Source organism: Prinia subflava, chromosome 6 (assembly GCF_021018805.1).
Source record: "Prinia subflava isolate CZ2003 ecotype Zambia chromosome 6, Cam_Psub_1.2, whole genome shotgun sequence".
NCBI classification, from domain to species: domain Eukaryota; kingdom Metazoa; phylum Chordata; class Aves; order Passeriformes; family Cisticolidae; genus Prinia; species Prinia subflava.
This window is the reverse complement of record NC_086252.1, coordinates 20,738,445-20,753,317: the sequence shown is the minus strand read 5'-3', so window position 1 is coordinate 20,753,317 and position 14,873 is coordinate 20,738,445. Positions and strand designations below refer to the sequence as shown.

At 38.8% G+C, this 14,873-nt stretch overlaps 1 protein-coding gene across 15 annotated transcripts in view; it reads right to left on the bottom strand.

Annotated features, from left to right (window-relative positions):
- The window catches only part of LOC134552180 (sodium channel protein type 1 subunit alpha), a 64,401-nt gene extending 53,577 nt beyond the window's left edge, over window positions 1-10,824 (bottom strand). For all 15 annotated transcript variants that reach the window (XM_063400576.1, XM_063400579.1, XM_063400585.1 and 12 more), the window contains exons 1-2: window positions 10,561-10,824; window positions 3,838-3,956 (exon numbers count right to left, since the gene is read on the bottom strand). In XM_063400576.1, the coding sequence (XP_063256646.1) occupies window positions 3,838-3,956; window positions 10,561-10,824 (383 nt within the window). The remainder of the gene's footprint in view (window positions 1-3,837; window positions 3,957-10,560) is intronic.
- Between the last annotated feature and the right edge of the window lie 4,049 nt (window positions 10,825-14,873).

Here is a 14,873-nt window from a genome sequence, read left to right as displayed (position 1 = left end):
AATAGTACATGTGTCAATCAGTGAAACAGAAATCCATAGAGAGCTCACAGATTAACGTGAAGTTTTCCGGTGTAACTTTTGGTCTCTCTCAAAACTCAGCAAAAGCAGTGTATCTGTTTCTACTAATGTTATAATTTGAAAAACGCTTCAATAGTTGCATCAATTGCTTGAAAAGCATGGAAAACTGGTGAAGATTAGAATGCAATTAATTTTTATTTGATGTTCCAGAAAGGAGCATTTAGGTACTCAGGGACTATGAAACCAGACGTAACAAAGGGGCTGGCTCTAGGGAGGTGGGACAATCCACCGGGGCTTCATGACATTCAAAACAATGTTCTTTGTCCACCAGATCACCAGATCTCTTCAGACGGTGCAGTTCTGCCCTTTTTGTGGCAACAACCTCAATTCAAACATTTGGAAACACTGAAGTAACCTGACTCAAAATGGCCACATGATGGCAGCAAAAAATAAGCGCTGCTACACATTTATACCAAATGGTTAACCTATTTTCCCACTAGTCATCTCTCTAAAGTATGTATTCCTTAAAGTACTTGCATCACTATAACTGCAAAGAAAATAGTTTAAACTAAAGAAAGCTGTTTACAGCTAAACTTTTACCTGAGAGCCCAGGATTTAATTTTTTCTTTAATTAAGTAGATAGCATTTGGTTGTTTGGGGTATATTTTTATAACATTGACAAAAACAAAATGATAAAAAACAAAACCAAACCAATCAACCACCACCACGAAACCCAAACCAAGAACCTAACCCTTCACTCTAGGTGAAGAAGAAATAAGAGAAGTAGCACCATGATCTAAACATCTCAGAAAATTGTTGCAATCATTAAGATCTTTGCTTACAGCAGCTTAAAAATTCAAACTTTAGCATACCTTTTCAATAAACACTCAAATCACAAGAAAGGAATTAGCTGCCTGATTCCCACAGACAGGCGTGTGCTCTTTGCCTAAATGCCTGATGCAGCAGTGGATATTTTGGTATATTTCAGTAAGTGACTTAGTTTTGAAGATCATGTTGGCATGCAATCTCTGTAGAGTAAAAATCGTTCAGTGCTTTAGAATAAATTATTAGAATGTGTTTGTCATCACAGTCCACAGACAGGTCTAAAGAGCCTCTTTCAACTTAATTAAGAAATTCCTTTAAACATAGAGAATCCATTTTGGAATCCAGGTTGAAGATGCCTGGCTGCAGTTTCAGTTGTCTCATGAAAGAGTCAGAGAAGCACAGTGTGCTCCTGGGAGAGCTGAAGTTTTACCCCTGTGCAGTGTTGTGTGCTTTCAGCTCAGCGTCGTGGTATGTTCGTAACAAGGGCCACAGGCAGGTCCTTGCACATTGCTCACTCTTCACAAAACCTGGCACATCTGGGAGCCAAAAGTCACCAAAGTGCCGTTCACTCTGAGAGGGAGCAGATACTCATAGAAATATAGACTCTGACCCTTTCTCTTATGAGAACTGGGAACTGACACATTCAATGTCTGTGCATCTCTTCTGTCCTCCCACATTTTGAGTGATTGATTTACAAGCTCAATATTCCCTTAATTTAGTATTTTATGTTCTATAACAATTCAACTGTAAACACACACACAAAAAGATGGATCTATGATGACTTCTTCACGGAAATATACTGCCTTTTTCATGCTCTTCCCATACAGGCATGCAGAGGCACCACACAGCCTCAAGCTAATCAGTTACAGGAGCAGCTGAAGTCTCTTATTGCCTGTGTGGATTGGTGGAAGATGAAACAATTGGGCAAAAACCAAACACTGCCAACTGGTTTCACAGATACCTTCTGGCAGTCAGGCCACACTCAGGAATACTAAAATTTAAGCTTCCAGAGCCTTGCACAAGAGCTCTGACACATTTTCTCTAGAGCACCTCCCCAGTTCTTTCTAACAGAAATCTCTAATACTCCACAGCTCCAGCCAGTGCCACCTCCCTTTTTTATTGACTGCTCAACACTCTACTTATTCTCACCTTTTCATTCTTTCCTATTAATTGCCAAAGCCTGCCCATCTTCCATCACTCTTGTGCTGCCTCCGCAGTTGCGTGTTCTACTTTAAGTCGAGTCAGGCAGGCAAAAAGGAAAAAAACCAAAAAACCCCCAAAAGCAGACTACCAGGAGATGAGTCAGCAGAGAGAAACTCATGCTGTTACCAGTTTCTGTATCCAGTATTACAATAGCTACTGGCAGTGGGAATAATTGCAGGGAAAGTCTGTGAGCACTGCAAAGAGACACACTCTTTCTCTGCAGAGCAGCCACATCTGCTCACATGTATCTGGGCACATGTAATCAGAGCACCCTATACAGGGGTTCACAGAATCTGGAGGACAGACAGATGAAGTTTTTCTAACCAATGTGCCCATTTCATTGTGCTCAACACTTGTCTTTCACACTGAAAGTGAAAAGCACATTTCTGTTACAAAGGCCAAAATGCCAAACACCTGCCACAAAATGTGAAGTAAATAGAGTTTATCTAGAAAAGTCAAAGGATTATTAAAAATAATAATCAATTTTATCCCTCATCTTTTCTGTCTAGGAAGTTAACCTTGTAAGTAGCTGAGATTTGAACTGTAAAAAGAAACATATTTAATGGTTCTTAGTTAAAACACTTTCATATTTGCAGTGTTTGTACTATAATGAATAGTACTAAAAAAATAGAAATATCAGAACCTGCACTTATGCTTATGTTTTAGATTAAAAAACAATTCTATGCCTATATCTAAGATAAAAATAGCCCCTGCAACAGTTAGCTGATTGTAAAAAGAAATCAGTCCTAAACTGAAAGAAAACATCTTCCTATAATAGAGTTAAATTACACAATCTGTTCATAGATCAAAGGAAAAATACTGAAATTACATATTGTCTATTGGAATTTCTTTTGTTCTTACTGTAGTCAAGACCAGCTGGATACACTTTGAAGACAGTCAGGAGAAACTCAAAAGACCAAACTCAGTAACCAATATGCCAGGGAAAAGCATTACCCACAGCCCAGCCAGATGCAGTGTTGGCAGGTATTTAAACCAGTGTCGTGTGAGTGGATGAGCAGTCATTGGAGGCTGCAGTGCGACAGTATTTGGCTGTGTTTTCTCACCATCACCACCACTGTGTCTGTAGGTCTCTGCCAGCTCCCTTAGCTACTGTCCCTAAATGCTCCCTAACTCCTCTCCAGTCTGACACCCTCCCCTTCTCTCACACTGCTTTAACTTCCCAGGAGCTCAGAGTAAAGGGTATTCCGAGCCAGCAATCATCAGCCTTGTTTCTTACTTTTTCCAAAGACCTAGAAAATTCTGCCAGCAGTCTCTGTTATTAAGGCTTCTGCCTTTCACTACTTGTTCAATGTTAAAAGCCTTACTGTCACACTGAAATTTTCGTTTGACAAATACATTTCCCAGTCTTGAGGTTCTGCAAAAAACCCAACTGCACCAAAGCCTCACTCACCAGAAGTTCCCATAACCTGTTATGACCACCAGGCAGCAATCCCCCATGTCAGTCTAGAACTTTACCTTGTGCACCATCCCATCAGTTCTGGTCCCCCAGTCTGGCCACCACCTGCACGTACAGATGCTTTGCAAACCGCCTGCAGGAATGCTGCCGATCTTTCTGGCAAGGTATTAAATTTGGCAGAGGCTTATGGTGCAACTGGGCAGGTTTGGGAACGTGAGAATCAGCATGCAGAGCCAGGCTTCCAGGCACACTGCTGCAGCAGAGGGGAAAGCTGATCTTGAGGACAGACCCAGAACGACCCTGAACCTTCATTTATGATGAAATCATGACGTGTTTTCTTAATTTCATTTAGAACAACCACTAAAAAAGGATATGAATGTACCAAAATTTTAATAGCTATTTTCCTAAGAGGGTTGAAGGGTGTTAAAATGTACAGGGCAGAGGTGGCACTGAATCGGAAGATTGCCTTCCCTTTATTCAATACTATAAATGTCTGAAAAAGAGAAAGAAAGAAATTTAATCAGTGTTTATTCACTATAGATTCTCATTTAAAAACTGTTACAAATAAACAATCACCAAAATTGTAACTTTTTGAACAGTTAATACACAAAAATCATGAGTAATTTTTTAAAATAAAAACTATTTCCAGTACTTACCTGATGAATCTGACTTAAGATAATGCAATTAATCCAATTCATTAATGTTTTGGTTTTACTTCCTCATTAAACAAACTTAGTAAAGTAATATTCCTTTTCATGTGTTTCTTGTAAATAAAAATGCATAAATTATTACCTGAAATTATAATTTTATTTATGTCTTTCCCCAGAAAATTCTCCCTGTTTGAAACCCCACAAGCAGGGTATGGTGATGCATCCCCCCCGACTCCTTTCCACCCTTCCTGTGGACTTTATTGATATATCAGTCTTACTAACTGGAAATCCTTCTGGAAACTGATCTAATACACTATCCACTTGTTTAATTTGGGGGTTTTTGTGCTCAGAAGTGAGGGAAATAGAAGTAACATATACTGCCATATTTGGGTAGGTCTCTGAGGACTGGACATCTGAATATACCTTACTAGAGGAGAGCAAGAGACAATCCCAAATGATCCTACTGCACAATTGTGGTTTCCAGTCGTGAAATTTTCCCAGAAAATACACACTTTAAAACTTTAATTTTTAATATCTATGATGTCAACCAAATTTAGAGAAACTTGCAGGCATGCAAGCTGCACTTCAGAGACTTGTAGAAGACTCTGTAGGTTAAATGTCTCAAATAAATCCATGAGCCAAAAATAAACAGTATGAGCACAAACCCTGCAAACACTGCTTTGCTTCCACTGCAGGCCATGATGGCTGCACCTGCCCTAACACTACAGCACAGAAAATGTGGGCTGCCGGGTTCTTTTGTGTCATTAAGGTGCTCTTCAACTGCAACATTAAACAGAAAAGAATGAAAAACAGTGCAGAAGGAAGGAAGGTTCGGTAACTCAGAAGAAATCTGCATCCAGTGAAAGGGACGATGCAAGAATCATAACCTAAATTCAAATGAAATTAAAGGGAAATGTCTCAAATTGCTTTCTTTCCTTTTTGTTTTTTCCATTGTCAGAGTTTTATATTTTGCACATAAGCTATGAGAAAGCCTCCCTGATTTTTAAGTTGCTGATGAAATGAGCTGTAAACTAGAATTCCAGTGGAAGCATGGGAAAGGGCATGTTGGTTTCATCTGGTGTCCATGCCTTCAAGACTGTGAGCAGTGAACTACATGACTATTTCCAGGAAGGCTGGTAGACATGGAAAATATGCCAAGGAGGTTCAAGAAGGACAATACTTCAGTCTGCTGAGATTTGGAAAGTTTAGAATGGACCATGAAGGGTAGATAAGAATGTCTAGAAGCACACAGGAAGTGGAGAGAGATGGGGAGTTGGGGTTTACTGAAGGCAGAGAAGCAAGGATTAAACTCCAGTCCCAGCGGCTTCTTCCCTGAGCTGTCCCTCCACTACGGCTCTACACAGAACACCTTCTACAAACCAAACCCCTTAGGAGTAAGGGACTCTACCAGGCAGAGTTCACACTGTCTTGAGCACAAACTCAAGATGTGTAGGAATGTATAAGATATGTCTATGATTTCCCACTTCTGCACAAAAATGGAGAACCTACATATGAAGCTGAGGACAGTCTGAGCTAATGTTTCCAAATTACACATCCAGTTCAGGCATACAGGTAACAGCCTGCAGATGACCTGACCTTACATGAAGCTTTCATTTCAACTGCTGAAGCCACCAACCAGATGAATGACTTTTTGGCACAATGTTTCAAAGCCTCACACCCCAAGGGTAAGGTGAATTCCTCTGCCAGGTCTGTCCCCAGCCCCCAGGACTCACATCTCAAACGCCTCCAACTCATGCTCTTTTTTGTTGTTATGAGGTAGTTGACAAAATGCATCAAAAATCACACTTCCTACTAACTCTGTATCTAAGACTACTGCACCTTCAGTCAACCTACATTTTTTAAAAAATCTTTGAACACAAGCATATTAAACATACATCTATTTTCATATGCCTTATGGAAAATAACAGCATGCTGGCACAGTTCCAGTTTCAGTTGGAAGCTGCTGCTATTTTAGCTGTTCTACTTTCTGCTGCCCTGCATAAGCAGAACCAACAAGACATAAATTCCCTATCTCAGTTTTAATTTTTCACTCAAAGCATCTTTGCGATTTGAGCTTTCTGAATGACTTTGTTGGTCCTCTAACTTCTAGCCTTAAACATGAATTAAAACTGTACCTTTTTCCTGAAGGAGAATTTTCATTTAAAAGTAAGAGCTGATATGCAAGCCCTATGTAAGCTCCCTGCCATGCCTGCCATATCTCACCCCACTCTCAACCCAGATGCAAGCCAATGTGTAGGCAGTGTGGATGAACATGCAGTATTGTACCCAAAGCTGTCAGGACAAAGTAGACACACACTAAGAAAAGCTAGATAAATTCTATACAAATGGTAAGAGTAATGCTTGTATATGAAGGATTATGTATAAATTTCAGGTCTTATGTTTTATTCATTTTTATAATGGCACAAAACCAATTCACAGTCAAAGTATTGGAGTGTGAATATAAATTCGGAGTTCCCTGAAAGGAAGTCCCTGATTTGCTTCTTTTTGCATCTCTAACCTAAAATCCAATCCATCTTTTGCCATATTTGAAATAAAGCCAGAAACTGAATTCTTAGCAGGGCAAAGGAGGAGGAGGAGTGTTTTGAGAAGATGTAGCTAAGAGAGAAGAGTCAACCCTGAATAAAGCTAAGGTCTCTGAGAATCTCTTGGGATAAAGAGTTCCCAAAACCTTATTTCTCTGCTTCTTCCTCCTACTTAGCTTTAAATGTAGTTTCTGGGAGGCTAGATTTAGTGCACTGTGTGCTACCCCATTGCATTTCCACCTTCTGAGACAGGAGCAGATACAACATTGAGCTGGGTCCTCAGCTTCTCTAGAAAAGCTCCTGCAGCAGCTAGAACAGGAGACTCATGGCGTATGAGACATTTCCATTTCTTGGCTGTTATCTTTTGAAACAATGTTTTCTAGCAAGTCCTTAACTTTGCTTTGCTAGAACTTGTCACTTAAAAATTACTGTACAACTACAAAAATATCCAAAAATATCCAAAATCACTAGTGAAATTACCTTTGCTGGTGTAATAAATTGAAGCAATTTTGCAGAATCATTTTGGGTGTTTTGAAACCCAAGACACATCTGGGAAACCCAGGAGTTAGTGATTTGATCAGATTAGGGACTGATATCATAGAATGTCAGGAGAAAAGGAGGCATCTTTGCTGACAGACATTATTCAGATCCTTCCGGCAAGAGGCAGGGCATGGAGTGGCAATAAAAAATGTTGTGTCTCTATCATAGCAGGAAGAAATGAAGTTTTTACCCATTTAGTTCCACATATTCTCTCCCTCCTCTTTAATGTAGCAGCCTAGGTTCAGAGGAAAAGAACCAGCCCTGAAAGTATGAAACCAAGTGGACCAGATTTTGATTCATGACCGCAGGTCAGGACCTGAGGGGATTCCAGCTGATCTTTTCTCTGCAGACAATGAAGTGAATATGGTTGATCCTTTGTGATGGCAGCTTGAGCATGAACAGGCAGGCAGTATTATACTGGGAACACACAGATTTGCACTTACACAGAAGCAGAACACAAAACATGAGTGAACTTCCTGTTCACTTTTAATCAATTTTGGATTAAAAAAGAAAAAAGAGCACTGCAGCCCTTTAGGATGCTAAACATCACAGTTCTGAAGACCAGCATTATTGGCCACCACAGTCGGCAGCATTTTAGTATAATGAAATCATAATTATGGGAGAACATTATTCTTTTACAATAAAATAATTACGTTTCAAGGGTAAGTTGCTGGCTTTTTTGATTTACACTGTATCACAGTGTAAATCAAAAATACTATCAAGTGTGTAAACCTCCTATAATGGGCTGTCCTATTGTCAAACAGCAGTTGTCAATATTTTCCTTCTCCTTTCAGCTTCAGATTAGTATTGAGTACTAAAGAGGATATGTCCTCTTTGATGGTAGGTTTTGCATAGAAGCACACCTACAAAACCATAATACTATTGTACCTATTGGTTTTGCTTCTCTTAAAAGATTTTTTATTTTAACTTTTCATCTCAGGTCTACCTCAGGCACAAATTAGGGCTCTCAAACCAGCTCAAAATATGTATTTATTTCTGTCTTATTCTCTATTAAACTGCATCAAATCATGGCATGTACAGACTTTTTGCTTAGAAAAAGCAGTCCCAAGGATGGAACAGAAAAAACTCTAGATGACATTTAACATTCATCGCATGAAAAACAGAGTGAGCTTGATCAATCTTGGTTCAAAGAATAAGGAAAAAAAAAAAAAGAAAGCAAGAGAGATGCAATATTTTCTTATAAGGCAAATGATGGATGTCTTCATTCATGACCCAAACTTATAATTAAAAAACCTCTTCCTAAAATTCCTATGCAGCTTTTCCAAATAAACGCAGTGACCAGATGTGAATAACCATTACTATTCCCTATTTAAAAGTCTGCAAGCCAAACTTTCTGGTAGTTTCTGTCAACAAACCAGCTACAGTTTATGCAGAGATCTTATCTTGCCTTTGTCCTAACCCTTTCTTGCAAGTAAGTACTTTCTTTCATTCTGGTGTTTTTCATTAGATCCATGACATTTCAGATAGATGCTTCACCAGGGAGAAACATAACATCCCTAATGATTGTGCAGCAGTTGTCACACTGTCACACTGGAGAGGGTGTGCTGATGGATTTCTAGGCTTTAAAAGGTGGAATTCAGAGAGGGGTAAAGAAGAAGCTGAAATGTCAAACATTACAGAAATAAATACACTGAGCATTCCTATGTGTCTTCCTAGAGATGTTCACTTCTGCTTTTCTCAAATTATTTGTCCTTCTGAGACTTGCAGGAGCATCAGCTGCTGCCAATATTTTCAAAATACAAGTGAAATAAGACCTAAGGAAATAAGTATTTCCAGAATTCACATGCAGCTAGATATTAAAATCTAGAAATTAGATATTTTAAAGTAAAAATTACAGGTGAAAATTGAAATAGGTGTTGATTTTTCTGTTAGGAACATCTATTTTCATCTTACTGGAGAAACAAAAGGCAAAAAGAATTGCAGCATTTGAGAAATTTTTGCCTTGTGTTAGACTGACAGGGCTGTTTCTATTTCCGTCCTGTAGAAGATTAAAGCACGTGCATAGAGAGAATATGTGGATTTCAGCAGAAAGAAGAAAATCCCAGAGGGTATGTGTTTGGACCATACATATTTAGAGTGCAAATAAAAACGCTCTTCCTTTCAAGTAGTACAGAAACTTGACTGAATATGTTCAGCTGGTTTCTCTCCATTTCTCACAACTCTGTCACCAGACCTGGCTGATTTAGTAAGATTTCAGTAAGATTTCAGAAAGGACTGAAAGGGTCTTCCATTCCCAAGGGCTGGAGAGGCATATCTGTCATACCTATCATGTATCTGTTCTCACTGCCAGACACACAAGACAGACTGATTTGGCTATAAAGGTTCAGGATGAGCTGTGGGCAGGTAGGGTTGAAATTATATGGAATATTGTATCATAAACAGACACAATTAGTACAGAACTCCACAAGGCCTGCTTTTATAGAAACACATCTTTTATCTTTGTAAAAGTAGAACTGTGATTTAAAGATAAATCTTCATATGCTGTGAATGGCAGATAAAGGCTCTTTCAGAGGCACCAGATAATAGAGATAAAAATATTGCTCTTTCACACAGTATTTTCCCTCTTGTCAAAGTAGGACTCATAAATCACATGAAATTTAGCAAGCTGAGACACTTAGAACACAGTAGTTTGTGAAATTCACAATAACTCCTATCTTAATATTGACAGTTTTTACAATCATAGAACCCAGTAATTAGAGTATCACCCAAACTCGCTACAGATATAAAGCATGAACTGCTGCTGCTGCTGCTTGTAGGCTATGCAACAGGATCATTCTAAAAAGATTCCAGGCTGTCCAAGGCCAGTTTCACTAAAACTTTAAAATCAGTTTTACACTCTTTTTGTTACATTTACTGCTTAGCTGTTTGTTTCCCTTTTGATTCCACAATTTCCCAAGCATTTGCTATCAAAGCAGATTTCTGTAAACTAAATGTTCTATGCATTGGTTCATGCTGTCAGTTTTAAATCTGAAGAACCTTAGAGAATTCTGGTGTAGTCAATATGAATGTATGTTCATTTCTAAGAAGTTCACAAAATATATACATATTACATACCCACATGTTTATAGAGGTATTACATATTGCTTAGAATCAAAGATCACGTATTATGCTTCAGCTTACATATAAATGTTCTTTTCATATAAAGTCAGTTATACCAAAGAAATAAATTTGAGGTAAATTAAAAGAAAAAGGTGAAAAGCTAGTAACCATTAAGGCAAATGGGTTCTTGCTGCAAACTAACATACTGAAGTAACAGGCTGTATGATCCACTCCAAGAAAATGAAACGAGCATGATAACGTACTCCAAACCCTGGCATATGAACAGGATTGATATCAGACTCACTTTTTTATTGATGTAATATGGGTCCATGTCTTCCAAGGGCTCAGACACCATTCCTGGAGGTATGTCGCCATAAATAAAGGGAAGTGTTTTTCCTGCCTCCAAGTCACTGTTTGGTTTTGGCCCATTTTCATCATCGTCTTTACGATCTTGTTTGGGGTTCTTAGCTTTTTCTGCAGCAATGCGTTGTTCAATAGCTGCAAGAGACTCTCTAGTGAAGTATTGGAAGCTGTCTGGTCCTGGTGGTACAAGCACTGACTGCTCCATCTTTTCATCCTGCACATTTTAATTACCATTTATTCTTCTGCATAGGAAAATACTAAAAGAAAGCAGAAAAAAATTTAAAATAAACATGTTGAAATCACCAAGTAAGAAAGACGTAGCAGTTGTTTTCAAGCACAATTGTTTTTGCTATGTTGAATTGTTACAATACACAATTTGAAATTTATGTAAAGACAAAGTAAGCAGTTTAGTCATTGATTTGGCATTTGTAAGAAGCTTTTGTTGTTCTTACACTAGTTATTGAAACTGAAAACATTTCCCTGCATCAGGACTATGATAGCCTCTTACTCCACATAAGGAAAATATGACAGTTAAGAATAATCAAATACATTCTTTCCTCATAACTCTAGTTATACTATGATCACACTCCTCTGGAATCAATCAGGATTACATTGATAACTATAAATAGAACAGTTCAACAGAGCTAACAGAAAATTTCACTGAGATCACCAAAAGTATCAGAAAACATGCACTGTAAAATCAGGATTTAAATTTTAAAAAAATCAAATCAGTATATTATGAAGTACTAAAGCAAGGATCCCAAGTAAATTTTTGTATTGGAAATTATTTCAGACAAGAAGAAGTGCAATTGCCTAGTATTATTTCAGTTTAGCAGTTCTTGGTTCTTCATAAAATAGCTGTAACTGGAAAATTCTGGAAGTATTCTAGTATACGTATTTATTTATATATTGCAATTGCAAAAATAAACCTGTTGGGAAGAAAAATAACAAAGAAAAAAAAAGAAGTCCTGCTAAGACTACAGATTTGGCATCTTCCATGCTGCTGAATAAATTTCTGACACCAGACATACAGATGAAATGTATATTTGGTCTCACAATGGTGCATCTATCCCTCAAGCCTGAAGGAAAGAGATAAATACAGTCTCCACCCATTGCAGAGATCCTTATGAAATGATCAGTCAGCCTTTCAGGAGACTCAAGGGTCAAGGCAGGTCAGCAGTCACTAAAATAAGCTAGAGATATGGGATGAAAGAGAAGTAGAATACAGGAGATGGTTGGGGAAAAACACAGGAAAACAAATTAGAAAGTGACAAACAACCCCAGGAACTGCAGAAAGATGCTGGAAATTAGGAAGGAAATAGAGAAAAAACGTGGCTCAAGAAGAGATTGCAAATGACAGAAGAATTAAGAGAGGAAATGAAGAATGCAAAAAGATGAAAAAATAGGAACTCTGGAGGATTAGCAATATAAAAATGACACAAAAACAAAGAAAAAATAAAACATAGGCGGAAGAACAGATTATTGGGAAAGGAGCAGATAGGTAAGCAAATACAGATAGGATAGCTTTCTACTAAGTAGAAGTCAATATGGATAATAAGAAATTAAATGACAAATAAAAGGAGAAGAAAGAAAAAAATAAAGCTGGGAAATAAAGAAGAAGGTCACCAAATTATATTAATAATAAACCCTAAATTCTCTTGATCAGCAGTATGAGGGTGAGCACAGCATCTTAGACACATATATGTAGTGAGTACTAGAATATAGTGTACAAAACAAGAAAGAGGGGTGAAAGTGCTTGTGGTCTCCAGAAATTCAAATGTCTTGATTTCTGAAAAAAGTTAAGCCTCCACCTATTTCACACAGCTGTATAAGACCATCATCCACAGTTGGATGAATGACTTTCAAACAATCAAGGTGCAAGCTTCTCACTGAAAAAAAATTAAAGCGGGCTAATCTCACACCAAACAGGAAGTATTCACCCATGTAGACACTCATGTCAAAACCAGTTCTGTGCAGCTCCCCTCCTTCCAAGGGAAAAGGAGTAATACTGTTCTTTCTCCACTGGTGGGAGGATATAAGAAAATGTACTTCAGCCAAATGAGATTTAAAATCTTGCCTTTCTCCACATAAAGAATATCCTCTAGACAGTCCTCAGCTCCCTATGTCATGGTTCTGTTTACTTCTGTGAATTGCCACTTCAGTCACTTCACTACTGAAGTTTTAAACTCACTATTTGTACACTCTGATACTGTCTCTTAATGTTCAGTGACACCTTGTAGGTACTAGGAAAGAAGGAGAAAATACTATCGGCAACATCACTGAATTTTCTGATCTCAAACTGATGCCCATGAGTGGCACCACAATTTGGAAGACAGATCTTGTACTAAGCTGTTATCCAAATGTCATGGGGTCATAGCTGTAGGTGGATACTACTTGCTCCATGGGCTTCAGGTGGATACAGAGACTCAAGAGAGACAATCAAGCTCTCTTCTCTGCTCAACTTATTTGCGAAAGAAGGGACTAAGACCTCTCCTCTCCTCTCCTCTCCTCTCCTCTCCTCTCCTCTCCTCTCCTCTCCTCTCCTCTCCTCTCCTCTCCTCTCCTCTCCTCTCCTCTCCTCTCCTCTCCTCTCCTCTCCTCTCCTCTCCTCTCCTCTCCTCTCCTCTCCTCTCCTCTCCTCTCCTCTCCTCTCCTCTCCTCTCCTCTCCTCTCCTCTCCTCTCCTCTCCTCTCCTCTCCTCTCCTCTCCTCTCCTCTCCTCTCCTCTCCTCTCCTCTCCTCTCCTCTCCTCTCCTCCTCATGAGACCCAGGAGGGTCCTTCCCCTTTGCCATTTTTCCTTTGAAACCTTCACTCATTGTCCAAGCCACCACTGCAAAGTGCATTTGGCATTCCCTGCCACGGCAGCAGCGAGGGCACACCCAGCCAAAGGAGTCCTGGCGCAGTGGAGGAGGTGCTGGGCAGCAGCACGGCTGATCTCATGTGTTGGAAGGAAATGTTCAGTGAGCAGTCAGCAAAGATGAGGCCTGAAACCGCAGGCTGCTGTGTCAGGATCACCTCTTAGCTCAGTGAGTGTCCCCACCTGACATGCAGGACAAGGATTACCTCAGGATTTGCCTGCAGGTGCACAGAAATAAAATGCTTCACAGCCATTAGTTACGTTGCAAGAACATTTGATTCAGCTACTGTGTTTATATACCAAGTTTAAAAACAGCAAATGCTGTGGGCTTTTCTAATATTATGGATATTTCTTTATATAGAAAGGAACTCCACATTATTTTTCTATAATTAATGCTAGAATGTTCTCTGGTCTGTCAAATGTACATGGAGCTAGCTAGCTACATCTTTAACTAAATCTAAGTAGGCTGTACTTAACAAAATCTTTGAGGAGGCTTTATGAAGATTACCTACTTTTTATCCTCTGCTTAACAGATTAGAGGATGATATTCCACATACATTTTCCCCTTCTTCATACCTTTCAATGATTATAAGTCTTCAGAATTGCAAATAGAAATATTCCATAAATTTAAAAGTCAATACTAAATACATACAGAATTTACTACAGTCTTAATCCCAAAACACTTTCATCTCTCATATGGCAGTTCTTAACTAATAGATTTGTATTTCCTTTACTATAGTCAATGGATTTATTCTCACTTATCTGTGATGGGGATAAAAACTGATATCAGACCAATTATTCAACTGATATCCTTCTGATTTCCACCAAGTGACTCATTAAATATTAATTGAACAACTACAGATTGCTTACATGATCCAAATGGGCTTCCTCTTTTTTCTTTAGTTTAGCACCAGTAATTGAACATAGAAAAGAATATAAGAATACCTAGAATATTAATTTCTTACTGAGTTCTTTCCTACTCTCCTATAGGGAATGAGATGTTTCCTTCTACATTTCCATGTCTCCTTCTTATGAGCAGTGCAAAACATTTCAAATTTTGGAAAATAAGCTACTCAGAACATTTGACAACAGAATCGTTGTTTCTTCTGATATTTCCCAGGCAAAACATACTCGCATATACCTTGTAGTAAGGCAGATAACTGCAGAGCACACTCAGTGTGCAGGGTTCAGGCCACTGCAGACCACATGTGGAGTAAGTCAGAAGTTGTTCAGGTGCGTGTGTGTGAGTGCACAAAGCACAGCTCATCTGCCCACGTGCAGAAGGCTGAGGCAGGCAGAACTACATGGCTCAGCTATACAGAGATATACATACACAAACAATCCCTGCCCTCCTGGATGTGAGCTACTCTACACATTGTGCACTTTTAGATCTATGC